This window comes from Enoplosus armatus, chromosome 13 (assembly GCF_043641665.1).
Source record: "Enoplosus armatus isolate fEnoArm2 chromosome 13, fEnoArm2.hap1, whole genome shotgun sequence".
Lineage (NCBI taxonomy): Eukaryota > Metazoa > Chordata > Actinopteri > Centrarchiformes > Enoplosidae > Enoplosus > Enoplosus armatus.
The window spans coordinates 11,802,470-11,816,827 of record NC_092192.1 but is presented as its reverse complement, the minus strand read 5'-3'; the positions used below and the strand labels follow the sequence as shown (position 1 = coordinate 11,816,827).

Genomic DNA, 14,358 nt, shown 5'->3' with positions numbered 1-14,358 from the left:
CTCATCAAGCTTTAAATCTAAATCATCCACTGAGACGGATACAAACTGGACCAATCAGCAAACAATGAGGAGTGATTAGATGATGACGGTTGGTCGCCACATCTTGAAACCTCTGAACTACCTATTTCAAATAGGTGTTACTAATTTAAAGTTTAGCATGTTTTAGCAACTACGTGGCATATTTTGAGCCTTGAAAACTGATTCCAGTTGAAGTTGAAGTGAAATTTGTAGCCTGGAAGCCAAATTCAAAACAAATACGACAAGGTCATGTGATATTTTTCTTACTTTATGAGTTGGCGAGGAGCCCCTGAATGCACCACTAACAGCTGACCAGCATGCAATGGATTACAATGGATTATGGGAAGCTGAGAGCCATAAAAAATACAGTCTGTTGTCTCCTCTGAATTCAGAAAAAAAGAATGCCACATTTCTCAGCGACATTTGGAGGAGCTTTTGAGATGCGACAGGCCTTATCGCCTTATATAATTTTAGCTTCACTTCTTGCCTATAGCTGGTTCATACGACAAATCTCTAATGGAGACAATCAGTAACTAATGAAAATGCAGATACCCTGGAAATATGTTCTTTAAACCTTGATGCATGTAGGAGGTTGTTTTGTGGTCTTTCTTACCAAAAAGAAACTGGCTAATGGAAGCAGCTGGCCATTATTATTTGCAAATGAAAGGAGAGTAGTGGGGAAGAGAGGGAGGAAACAGAGAAAGAGAGACAAAAGGGGGAAAGAGGTGGAGGTTGGCGACCCAGGTGGGATGGATATTATTTAATGGATGAAGGGATACAGGGGAAACAAATGAATTGAATAAACCTTTGAATAAAAGCCAGTGCACACTCATTCATGTAGGAGACAGGGAGATGAGAGGGTGAAAATACAGATGAGCGCTAAATGGCAGGAGTCTTCAGAGATGCAGAAGGGGGAGACAGACAGCGAAGCACAGATGATGTGCAGGTGAAGTGAGGACACAATGTATCCTCAGTAGACCGCGGTGGGGAGACAGGCAGAGAAGAGGAAGATGAACAATGGTACAATAGGTTAGGGGATGGTTTCTGTGCAGCGGACCCACTCCTCCAAGAGGAGAGGAGGAGTGGCAAGAGACAACAGAGCGTAATGAAATGGACAGCCTACACAGTCCTCTGCCATCTGAACCAGGGAGATGTGTCATATACAGGGAGGACAGGGGGTTCTGTGCAACTGAAAGGACACGATGAATGAGGAAAAACACAGAGACAGACTTGATGATTGACGACTGAAGTCAACTAGGAGAGTATGGAAGATTTAAAATGTATGTATTTCTCTTTACATATGCATTTGCTGTGTCATAATTAAATGAAAAATATGTTTGGCTCTTTGTCTTTAACAAATTAATTGTTTTTTCATTGTGACATGACTTTTCCATGCCACATTAAAATCAAATCACAACGCAGAAAAAAAGAGGTGTACTGCATTTGTCTCTGTTGTCCAGCAGAGCAACACAACTTAAGCCGTGATTGGACAGTTTTTCATTTCGGCATTGACAATGCATCTCCATCTCAGAAAAGAAAAAGCTCCCTTGTACAACGTGGCATGGAAAATTCATGTCACAATGAAAAACCAATTCAGTTATTAAAGACAGAGAGCTAAATAATTGTCCTTTTAACAAATGTTTTTCATTTATTTATAAGAGAAAGAGCCGTATTCTGACTAACAAACAGAAGGTAGGACATTGATTTGGCCTTGATATATAGTTATATAATTTGCTAGCACACTGTACTCATAAACACACTTGTCTATTAAAGAAAAATATTTAATAATAAAAAAAGAACATATTTTTACAACTTGTCCACGAGGGATGCCATTTTGTGTTCTGCTCACATTTGATGTCTATGGGATCAAGTAGCAGCTTCCCTGAAAAGGGTTTTAGGGAAATGAGGTTTCAAAAATAATCACATTTCTTAGTTAATAGTGAAATTAGTGATTTTATAATTATGTCAATTACAAGGGGTACTGTAGAGTAGATTAATCATTGGAGAAGTTGCTCTGGTTGGACGACCTTTTAAGAGTCAAATTGTTGTACATGGCAATGTAATACTAGCAATGTGAAACTAATTATTCCCTCATTTTTAGAATTATTGAAACAACAGAATAATGCATCACAACAACTCCTCTTTTATCACAATGTGATTTCACTGAATGAGAAATTGCTCAGCCCTAGAAAATAGCACACACACAAAAAACTACTTGTAAACAATCAGAAAACACAGGGAGGAAGGAAAGGAAGAACATAAGAGGGGCAAAATGTGAAAGGTCAGTCGCCTCACCACTCTCATCCAGCATCAAGTCATCTTGGTAGCGGAACTTCTCCGGTCCACACGCCACAAAAATGTCCTCATCACCAAAGAAGTCTTGCAGACACGACACCTGGAAACACACAGATGAGTTCAATTATTATTTTTCCATATCCTTTATTATCCAAGTCAATTGAGCACACTCACTCACTTTCAGCCATGTTTAACACTTACACAGATGGCAGCTGCCAAGAGCAATGACAGCTTTCTACTGTTAGAGGCTGAGTGCCTTGTTCAAGGGCAACTATTTGTTGAGGGAAAGAAGAGGTTTCTCCCAACAACAATTTCCCAGCTGGTCTGCAGCATTTTAAAGGACTAGGTCTAGGTTCCTTACTTCTAAGCTACTGATACTGTGTACACATATACACTGCACACTGTAGAAGACACTCACATACTCACACAGTTAACACACTGCTCTGCACTGCACATGCTCGCAAACTTTCCCTTCCTGTGCTCGGCTGAAAAGGCGCATGCACTGAGGCCCAGGAGACGGATTAAGGAACACCAGGGGTCTCTGTTTGTGCGTGCTTGTTTTTATTTTTATGCAAGCTCATTGGTGTCTGTGAATATGTGTGTGCATGCCTGACATGTCCCTGGGCTGCAGCGCTGTGTTGTTTCTGCAGTTTATCAGTCTATCAGAGACTATAATGAGACCTTGCTGACTCACTAATTTGCTGATGCGCTGCGGCACGTGCACCGGACATCCAGAGAAGCAAAAGTGGGCGGTCTGTTCCCTGAAGACTAGCATCTTATGAATGGTAATGAGTTAACTATCTAACTAACTAAAGTAAGAAAGCGAGACAAGAGAGGGAGAGTGCATATCGGAGCTACAGAGAGATAAAATAGCAGTGTGAGAGGCAGAGAGAAGTTGAAAATAGAGATTACTGTTGAATACGTACAGAGCTGAGTAAGTTTGTATCTGACTCACAGAAGAAGAAGAAGAAGAAGAAGAAGAAGAAGAAGAAGAAGCTGTCTTGATGAGTCAGTCATTCTTTGACAGACTCCATACTGTGAAGGTAATACCAAACATACAGTGACATGCTGACAGGCACAGATTTAACAACACTGAGTCACTAAATGCAACACAACAGGAACTGGATCATTAAAGAAAAAACATTTTTTGGTCTTCAACTTAAGCTCTTCACGTGTTCCTTCTGTCTGTTGGTGCCTCATCCAGTTGTTGATCTGGATCTTCGTCCCAGGGAAGATTCAGCCTCACCCCTTCTCTCCCTCTCTCCCTAGTTTGCATGTTATCATGGCTCTCTCTCCCTCTGTGTGTTTGTTTGTTTCTCTTCTCTGTGTAAATGTTCTTCTGTGTTTATGTGGCCAGGTCTCTATGGTGGAGAGGAGGTGGTGTGGCTCAGATGCTCAGATGTTTTACAATCTACATTTTGTCTTCATAATTGTACATACTATGACTTTCTGTTGTTAATCTGTTCTGTAAACATGACATCTATTGCATGTCTGTCTGTCCTGGGAAAGTAATCCCTCCTCTATCGCTCTTCCTGAGGTTTTTCATTTTTTCCCTGTTAAAGGGTTTTGTTTGGGGGGGGGGGGGTCCCTCATTTGAATCGAGGCTGTTGCTGATGCTGATGCTGATGCTGTACAGATTGTAAAGCCCCTTAAGGCAAATTGTGATTTCTGATATTGGCTATGTAAATAAAGTTGACTTGACTTGACAGATGTTATTTGCTTTTTTAAACTGTAAACTCAGGCTTACTCTGCTAGGACGAAAACAGCAATAGGGTGTTATTATGACAAAAAGAATCACGCTGCTGCTTATTATATTCTATTTGATTTCGTTGACAACTAATTTCATATCTGATCTAAACTCTGCATGATTTACTCAAACAACTTTAATTACACCCCACGGGCCAACCATCACATTTCAATCCCGAGCCATTAATATTCCAAATTATTTCACGATTGGCAACAGTACAGTCAGACAGGGATTTACGGGAAAAGACAATAGTTCATTCATCCACTATGACAAATCTCCCACCAAAAACCTATTAAGAGCTATTACAATTTAAGCTGCATGCATGTCTAGCACCGCCTGGAGTTAACACATAAACACAAAGCTACCGTTATTGCATTTTCATGGCAATTAACATCCAAGAATCCATTTAGATTCCTATTAGCCACCGATCAACACCCCAAAAGAAAGTCACAGCTGACATAACAGCATTATCAACAAAATACCCAATAAACAGCGAAGAGGCTATTCTGTGTGTGTGTGTTTGTGTGTGTGTGTGTGTGTGTGTGGGATTCATCCTGCTTTACCCCCCACAGACTCTAAATGAGCCAACAGGGAGACAAAAAACAAGTTTAATCTCAGACACAGACTCTCTGTGGAGTATGGATCGTTTTCATTTAACTTTTCAAATCAAGGCCCAGTGTCTGTGTGTGTGTGTGTGTGTGTGTGTGTGTGTGTGTGTGTGTGTGTATGCCAACATTTGGCCACCCGTCACATGAAAACACACGTTTCTGCACAGGCACGCATGGATGCGCGCGCGTGTGTGTGTGGAAGCGGTATCATTCTAGCTTCATAACAGAGTGCATATTGCTTTGTTCCCTGATATCCCCTGATAGTGTGTTGGTGATTATTTCAGGGGCGAGTGGCTACATTTCCTAACAAGATGGCTGTGATACAGATGTTGGTGCAGTGAACATTTCCCCAGTGTGTCAGCGCAGATGGGTGGCCACTTCTACCTCTAAGTGTACTGTTTTTTATTTCACATTATTTTCATCTTCATTCCAATTTTATTTTGCTTGCTGTTGTATAATGTCGAGCGTCCACTCAGCACAACAATTTTACTTTTAAAGTTTTGCGAGATTGCAATTAATATCGTCGTTAGCTGTCGTTGGCTCTAAGCAATTTGAAGATCACCTTGGGCTCTGGGGAACAGTGACAGGCATTTCTCATTATTTTAAAGACAAAACTATTAACTTATTAATGAAAGTTGCATTAGCAGGAATGTTTTAAAATCTTCCAACAAACTACCTGTTTTGTTGTTTCGGACATTCATACTTTTTGTGCTTGTGTTCATGCTGTAAATGTTCATTCTTATGCATGTGTCTCTCTTTAAAAAGGAAAGGTTTAATTAAACAATTTAAAAACATAAATATTGTCTCAGGTTGTTGTATCAACGCATCTCAGTTTTACAAAAAAAGGCAAATATTTATGATCATTATTTTTTCAATTCATCAATTAACTGTTGAAATGTCAGAAAATAGTGAAAATCACAACTTCCCAGAGCCCTAGGTGACATTTGTAAATAGCTCATTTTGTCCGACCAACAGTCCAAAACCCAAAAGTATTAAATTTACAATGATATAAAACAGAGAAAAGAAAAAATAACCCACATTTGAGAAGCTGGAACCAGCAAATGTTTGGCATTTTTGCTTACATAATTACTCAATTATCAAATTTGTTGCCAATTAATTTTCAGTTGATCGGACTAATCGATTAATCTGCTAGGCATTTCAACTCTAATGGAATGATAATGATTTCTTTTACATTTCGGGATAAAACTCATCAGTTTGAAGTTTGTGTTCTTTTGAAAGGCCCGTGCTTTTTATTCACAAGACACTCATCCTGCTAAAAGCTTTGCTCCTGTCAAAGAGGATTTTTGTTGGATGGGAGCAGCTGCATGTGTGTTTGCTGCTGTGAGTCAGTCTGACCACATCCTTAGGCCAGAACTGCTGCTGCTGCTGCTGGAGTCAACCAAGAGGAGGTTTGCTCGAATGAGGCTGCTCATCCCAAGATAGAAACTGTTCTGTAGGAAAGACCAAAACATAATGAGACTGATGAGGACAGAAAGGAGACGTGAGGAGAAACAGGGACAGTCTTCATGTAGGGCAGCCTCTGAGGGCACCTTTAAGCTGAGGGTAAACTAATATGGAGCAACATGCAAACACATAGTGTATACTGAGAGGGGTGTGAAAAAGTATGGTCGCCATGGTGATAATGCCCCCTAGGCATTAGTGCGTGCCACTGACTGAACGATGTGCACACTATGATAGAGAGCTCCATCATTCATATTTGATGTACTATGGGCACGATACTCTACAGAACTGTGTCATTCACACAAATCCACACACAAACACACGCAAGTGGCACATGGCCTGGTTAATATTGAAATACTCATACAACATCTTCAAAAAAGATGGTGCTGAGAAGAAGAGGAGCTCTGCTGAAACGCTCTGTGAGACAGGTGGACCGATGAATGATGGAGAGGAGAGGAAGCTGGTAAAGGTGGAAAGAGATGAAAAAAAACAAAAACAAAAACAGTGGAGGATGAAACCGACTCGCCAAATCCCCCGAGTTAGAGAGGAAGCGAGCAGACAGAGGGAAACGAGCAACAGAGGAGGAGATCTATTCCTGACTGCTGCTCTGAGCCCTTCTCTGAGCCCAATGACAAAACAAGCTGCTTTGATGTCTCTGGTGCTCGGCTCTCACAGAGAACCAGCGCGGTTACACAACATCCACCGCTGCTAAAACAAGGACAGGAAGACAGGAAGAAACAAACAGAGAGGCAGAGGAAAAGAGGGACTAAAATAAGATGATGGGAAAAGAGCAGAGGAGTGTGGAAATTAGCAATTTCATAACCCTGCAATCACCTCTCACACATATTTATTAAAGTAAGAAATGGAGCTCTAAGACTGGGTCACGATGATCAAAGCACTTATTCACATTTAAAAGGATCTTTAAATTTCCATCATAGATTTATTGAAGCATTATTTTGATTTAGAGCAAAACAAAATCAAGACTGCAGGAGCTAGGCCCTGCAATCCCCTTCCCTTATTGTCCACTGCCACCATGACTGACAGGATAGTTTATTATCTACTGTATCATGGTGCTATACATGACAAAAGGGGAAAAGGACATTTGTTTGATATTTATGCCATATCCAGAAACTACAACAACAGAACAAAGAAGAATTACATATAGAGGCTTGTTCAAAAAGATTCCATGATCAAAGGATTGTACCGTCTTGTAAATGTGATCAGCTCCTCCTGTCTTACACAAAAATGTCTTACACAACAAATGATAGCTCACTATGAATAGTTCTCAGTAAACCCATTTATGTTGTGACAACGCCACCTAGTGTAGAATCACCAAACACCTACTAGAGTGTGTGCTTCTCTCTTTCTTTCCCTTGTTTGCTCTTCTTCTCTTTCTTTCTTTCTTTCTTTGTTTCTTTGAGCTTAAACACAAATCACACGTAAGAAACAAGCTGCTTTTGGTCAGATATGGCGCTGCAAGACTGCACAACATTGCTGCAAAGGTGGATCACCAACTGAGACAGACGATCACTGACACCACATGGTGGCACTGTTTAATAACCACATGATGGGGAGAGATTTACGAACCATTCCACGCACCAGAAAAAAACAGGGTGCTACACAAGCTAGATGTAAATTTGTTAGATAGAGCCCGATGATGTAGACACATTAACCACCTGGATTTTAAGTTGTGGATCAAACAGAAAAAGGGAGAAACAGTTGTATATGTGTTAAAGGGATAACTTCTGATTTACATGAAAATTAAATGAATGAAAATATTTTGTCTACAACATGACAGCTCAAATATCAACATGCGAAACACACAGGGACTTAAAACCACATGTGGTTTTATTTGAATGAGCCGACCACAGCGGCAGATAGATTAAGACATTTTAAATCTGGGTCTCAGTTTGGTGTGTGTCATGAGGGATAACTGTGGAGCTACTGTGCAGATTTTTAGTTTGGGTGCTCGGGGACTCGAGGGGAAACGTGTGGGAAGAGACCAACAGCTGTAACAGTAAAGCCTCCAGGGACACAATGAAAATGCACTGTACAGTGAAATCTTAGCTTTTTGTGTTTCTGTGTGGTTCTCGCCAGCAGCCCCTGCGTGAATCAGCTGCTGGGAGAAAATGATCAGTGACAACACTGCTCACTCTGCTCATTTAGATCGGCTATTTCTGTCTCTCCGTCAGATTTCAGTTCTACTTGAGGACTCATCTGTCAGCTCCTGGCTCTTTTAGTGGGAGTTTCTGACAGCCAATCAGAGGTAACTGATATGTAAACGTGTGAGGCCACATGCAAGCGAATTTACCTCTAGAAAATAAGTAACAGAGAGTTAGTTTGCTACAATTAGTGCTGCAAAAATTTATTGATTAGTTGACAAACAAAAATTTAATCGTCAACAATTTTAATAATCATTTAAGTCATTTATCAAGGAAAAATTTCTAAATATTTCCTGGTTCCAGCTTCTCAAATGTGAGGATTTGCTGCTTTTCTCTGATTTATATTGTGCTAAACTGTTGGTTAGACAAAACAAGACATTTGAAGACATTACCACTGGCTTTGGGAACATGTGATGGACACGCTTCACTATTTTCTGACATTTTAAAGGCTAAACAATAATAATAATAATAATAATAATAAATTAATCAATCAAATCTTTCTCTGATAAGAAACAGAGGCATTTCTCTGAGACTGAAACAAACAAACAGACGGCTACATAGCCAGAAAAAGACACAACAGAAAGAGAGATTGGAGACTCAACCACTAATCTCCTGTGCCACAATAGACTCACAGTGGTTACACAGAGGACACAGTGAGGTCAACATTATCCTGCCCACAGAAACACCACATTTCGGAGGGACGAGCTGTCGCTGTCCTCTGCCAGGGGAGATTAGCCCAGAGGAGCTGTCCGCAGTGCTGAATCCACTGCATCTGGCCGGCAGGGCATGCTGTGCTGCTCTGAAACACTTACCACAGAGAGACTGAGGAGACAGACAGACAGACGGACGGATACTGAAAGACAGGTGGACTTACAGAGTGACAGATGGATGTATTGATACAAGATAAAGGGAGGCAGAAACGGAAAGGGCAAAGCATTTGTTGCAAAAATGCAGAGCCTCTGAGGCGAACGACTAAAAAGGGGCAAAGGAATGAAAAAAAGAAAGAGACTGACGTAGCTTGAATATTTACTCAGCAGTGTGATGGAGCTGCAACAGGTATCATCAGTGCTTCAGAACTGCATGCATTACGTGGTCTAGGGGTGGGACCATGATCAATATAACTACATAGGTCTGACATTCATTTACAAAGACAGGTCTTTCATGTCATGGGGAAACATATTGTTTACTATTCTTAAATGACAGTAATTTTATAGAAATTAGCAGAGATTGGTTTGTTTTAAAACAGGTCAGTATTTGTATATTGACTCGTCATTAAAGAACTGTATGGTCACTGTATGATGAGCCCATTTTTGACAAAAGATCTGCAGAAGAAAATTCTCATTGTCACTCTCAAAATGAAACAGCCAAAATACATTTCCTTACTCTTTAAGAGAATTTAAATAATCTCCTCTCAGGCCGAAGGGAGACACAGAAACAGACAGCCTGACAAGAGGAAAGGTAGACAGAAATCGATCTGAAAGAGGCAAGAGGGGACGATAAACCCATCTGCACCCCGAGGGAGGATTCACACGCCGCATGACCCCTCAATCAGCACACTGCACACAGCCCCGTTTCATCAGGCTGGTAGGGGATGGGAAACGACAGAAAGGGTCGGGAAATGAGGGAAATCAGGAAGAGCTAAAAAGACAGAGGAACAGAGGAAAAGAGAGCAGCGGTGACGTGAGGGCAATTAACTGTGCAGCCGGCTGAGTAGGTACTGGTGTTACTGCGTTCACCTCAAAACCAGTGCAGCAGACTGCCTGGCTGGCTGCTCTGTTGCATAACAACTTATGTAACAGTTTCTGCGCTCCACAGGGGGATGAGCAAACTTTCTTTTGGAGCTGGATCTGTGTTTCTCTCAGAGTGTTTTCCTGTCATTCATGTGTCTAAAGGGAGACAAAGTAAAAAATAAGGAATTATGCAGCGCTGTTCCGATAAGGACATAAATCTGACGCAACATGGCATCAGCCTCAACTCCCATTCCCTCGTCCAATCCTTTTTTAGGGTCTCCTCATCTCTTGTGTTGCACTCAACATCTGATTTGTCAAGTTATCTCTGTCTTGCTTTTATCCGACTCTCTCTTCTCAGATCACTCGTTTCTTTCTTCTCCCCCTTTATTGATCGCTCCCCCCCCCTCAGTCTGTTGGCTTTAAGCCATTTTCAAGGATGAGTGTGCATGCGTGAGCGTATGTGTGTGTGTGTGTGCATACAAATATATTATGAGTGTGCTGAATTAAGGAGCTGAACCTGTAAGTACACAGGTTCTATAGACGTACATAATATACTGTATGAGGAGACAGCAGGAGCAGGAGGAGGCTGAGGGAGTGAGTTTGTTAATATGCTTGTTTCTGTTCAGTTAACTGACTAAAATTTGGACTGCAACTAACAATTATTATCATTTATTCTGCTGATTAACCTTCAACAGTCCAAGACAAAGTAGACCAACAAATACTCACATTTGAGGTAAGAATTGGAAGAGAATCTTTTGGCAGTTTTGCTTAAATTACTCAAATGATTAATCGATTATCAAAATAGTTGATTAATCTTCTGACGATCGACTAATCAATTCATCAACTAATCATTTCAGCTCTAATAAGAATCAAACAAAGGTCAGCTCTGAAATGTGTGTATACATATATATATATATATATTGTATATTAGTTCAAAATGGCAGAGTACACAGTTTACAGAAAATTACATTCTAATCTTAAATGGTGCAACATCTAAGGCATTTGTTAGCAAAGCACAAACCCTTTTGCCTTTCTGTTAGTTTAGAGAAGCATTGTTCCTTCTAATGTTTACAACCTGGCTTCTCTGTGCCTCCCTCACCGAGTCATGATTAGACAAAAACCTCTGACAGTCGAGATGTGACGGTCCTGCTCTCTAAAAGCAACTAAAAGTACGAAGCTGGGACACAATCTTTCAAATGCAGATTAGAGAGTGAGTGAGTCAGGAAGTGCATTAGTGTGTGTGTGTGTGTGTGTGTGTGTGTGTGTGTGTGTGTGTGTGTGTGTGGTGTGACTAGGTTCTCAACCGTCTGCCAGTGCTGGAAATGTCTGCCATCGATCCTAATTTGGCAGCAGATCCAGATCTGCCACAATCCCTCTCGGGTGGTAAACAGACACACAAGCTAACTGACTGAAACATACACATACACAGACAGAAAAACAATCCAAAATGAAAATCTGAATGTCCTAAATAACCTGTTTAACCACAAAAACTGCTGTTTAATCATAAGATTTCTGCTGAGGAATGCTCTACAAGCCATTTATCATATATGTCACTTACTGCAAATACACTGTATACTAGGTGCATGACACAATCACACACACACATACCCCCCACCCCACCCCAACACACACACAATGCTGTGCTGAGTAACTGTGACTCAGCACATCAGAAGGAGCAGATGGACTTTGCTTCCCACAATCTTCCTATGCAGAACAGAAAGTGGCATCATCAACATACAATCCATCAAATAAAGATTAAAAAACAGCTAAATGCTTTGTGTATGAGCAGAACAATAATCCCTGCACTTCATAATACGCAATCATTTTAAGTGACGTTGCTGTAGCACCCTTTCTATAGTCTCTGCAGAGCTGGATACAGGCCAAAGAGAAGACTGGAGACAGGGAGGGAACCAAACTAGGAAAAAGTGAGACACAAACTGAGAAAAGAAATGAAAAATGAAGGTGGGATGGTGTGGTAAAGGGACACAGACAGAGAGAGGGGAAGAGGGAGGAGAGAGGACGAGACAGAGAGTGATGCCATATGTTGTAGCTCTTGGATTTGGGGGTGCATGCCGAGTGTGCTAATTAAATGAGGACTAAACAGCCATATAAACAATGGCATGTTGACAGCAAGAGACAGACAGACTGAGAAAAATGAAGCAAAGGACGGTGAGTGAAAGAAGATCAGAGGAAGCATGGATGGCTGACGGACGTGAAGAGAACAAATTTGTTGAAAGGAAGAAAACTAAACATTATATAAGAGGAGAAAGAGTGACGCAGCAAGAGAGAGAAGCAGAAAATGTAATGGGTGGAGAGAAGATGAAAAGAAAAGAAAATGGGAGACAGAGAGAGAAGAAGGAGGCTGCAGAGAAAAGAGGAAGATAAAAGGATATTAAAAGCTCTTCAGCTTCGCCAACAAGAAGAACAGGCCAACAATGCAGTTTGAGAAGTGAGAGCTGCACTGCAGATAGAGAACAAGTCGTTCATCCACACTCTTCTCCTACATATAACCTCTATCTAACATGGCCGTTTAGTTAGCATGGAGACATGCCACAGTATGCCAGAGCGCCATGTATAGCAGGGGTGGACAATAAAATGCAAAAATAATAATGCTTCACAGAAAAGGACATGAACCTTGAAGTTGTTTACAATAAGCATTTCAGTATTTGAGTTTTCCAAGCAACATGAGACAGCAGAGAGTAAGCAGCTCCAAAAAAGTCAATTCATTGGTACAATTTTCCGTTGCATCAGTCCGGATTTGATATGTCGAGAGGAGAAATCTCAAAACTCCTGTCAACATACTTCATACACAGACAATATGCACATACAAAAAAAAAAGAAATCGAGTCCACGGCCATGCCAGTCGCTCTGTGAGGCTGTGCTTGGGCACAGCAGTGCTTAGATAAACGCAAGCTAACATGCTAACAATGATAATGCTAACATGGTGATGTTAAGACGTTCAACATTTCATGTTCAAGCATGCTAACGTTTGCCAATTAGCACCAAACACAAAGTACAGCTGAGGCTGATTATATGCAGGTATTTAGTCATAAACCAAAGAAAATAAAGTTCATCCAATCCAACACAAGTCAGTAGGATTCATCCTCTGGGGATCATTAATGTCTGTGCAAAATGTCATGCCAGTCCATCTAATAGTCCCTAGAGCCATCCCACTAGCATGGCTAAAAACTAGAACGGCAGTCACAACAGGATATGATGCACACAGTTAATTGCAATTGTGATTTGGTTATGATGATGGGTTTGAGACTTTGAACACTTTGAACAAGTGGGAATTTACAGGAGGAGGCAGGGGGGTCTAATGAAAGATGCTATTGGGTTGTATGATGGAAATTGTAGGATCCAGTGTTTTTGGAAAAACATCAGGGTATCTCAGCCTCTGCTGCTTTGATTTAGTCCATTCTTTTTTTTTTGTCTGTCTCTTGTGAGTCTCCTAACTTCATGGAAGTGCAGCACTGAATCGTTGGAGTATTTATACCTTCCAGTATAAATGGAATTTCTAAAAAAAAAAGAAACTGGGCAAATAAAACCCAAACTATCTGCATAGACACCACTATGGAATTAAATGGAAAAAAAGTTTTGGCATTTGGATGAATTGAAAGTGCTTACATTGTTTTGTGTAAGCCCTGTATTTTTAGCATGGACGGTCAATGGGGGAATCATACCTCTGGCCCCCGCTGACCCATTGAGATACACACTAAAAGAGCTCATTAATGAGATACTCACAAACAGAATGCAACCAACCTTAGAGATGACTAAGTGGCATCACTTCATGCACTGGTTGATAATTGCCTGCAGTTAAGGGCTAGCGATGCATGAGCAGAAATCTAGATGAGTCCATTAAAAAGAGTGGATGTCACTATCGGTGCCTAAGTATGCGCGAGCCTTGCGAGGCTCGAGGCCGGCAGCTGGGGTCCGACAGTGTCTGTGAGTGTGCGTGCCCCTGTCTGTGTGTGTGTAAACAGAGATTAGATGTATTAATAGGCCAGCCATGTCCGTGTCTTAAGCGACTTACGGGTCGTCTATCTTCTTGATCAGACCAATCCAGCGACACTATCTCGCCGTGCTGCGGTCTGACATCACATCAGGTCGGCCGGTTCCTAGGCAACTAGATCAAATCATCATAGAAACTGGCCAAGGTGAAGAGCTTGCAGAGAAATATGTAGTAGTGGTAACCCCAAAGGAGAGGGGATGCAGCTAAAAATACCACCTATCAGAGACTGTACAGTGAGACCTGAGACTGAATCAATACAGCAGTGGGGGCGGAACTTGATATATTCTTTCTCACTCAGTTGCTCGTATTACAGACAGAAATGCGA

At 41.2% G+C, this 14,358-nt stretch overlaps 1 protein-coding gene across 3 annotated transcripts in view; it reads right to left on the bottom strand.

The window, feature by feature from the left end:
- LOC139294924 (serine/threonine-protein kinase DCLK1-like) overlaps positions 1 to 14,358 on the bottom strand; it is a 45,708-nt gene that overhangs the window by 26,530 nt on the left and 4,820 nt on the right. For 2 of the 3 annotated variants that reach the window (XM_070916927.1, XM_070916926.1), the window contains exon 3: positions 2,314 to 2,413. In XM_070916927.1, the coding sequence (XP_070773028.1) occupies positions 2,314 to 2,413 (100 nt within the window). Of the gene's footprint in view, positions 1 to 1,831; positions 1,901 to 2,313; positions 2,414 to 14,358 lie in introns of all 3 variants that reach the window. The other variant, XM_070916925.1, reaches the window with a different exon arrangement.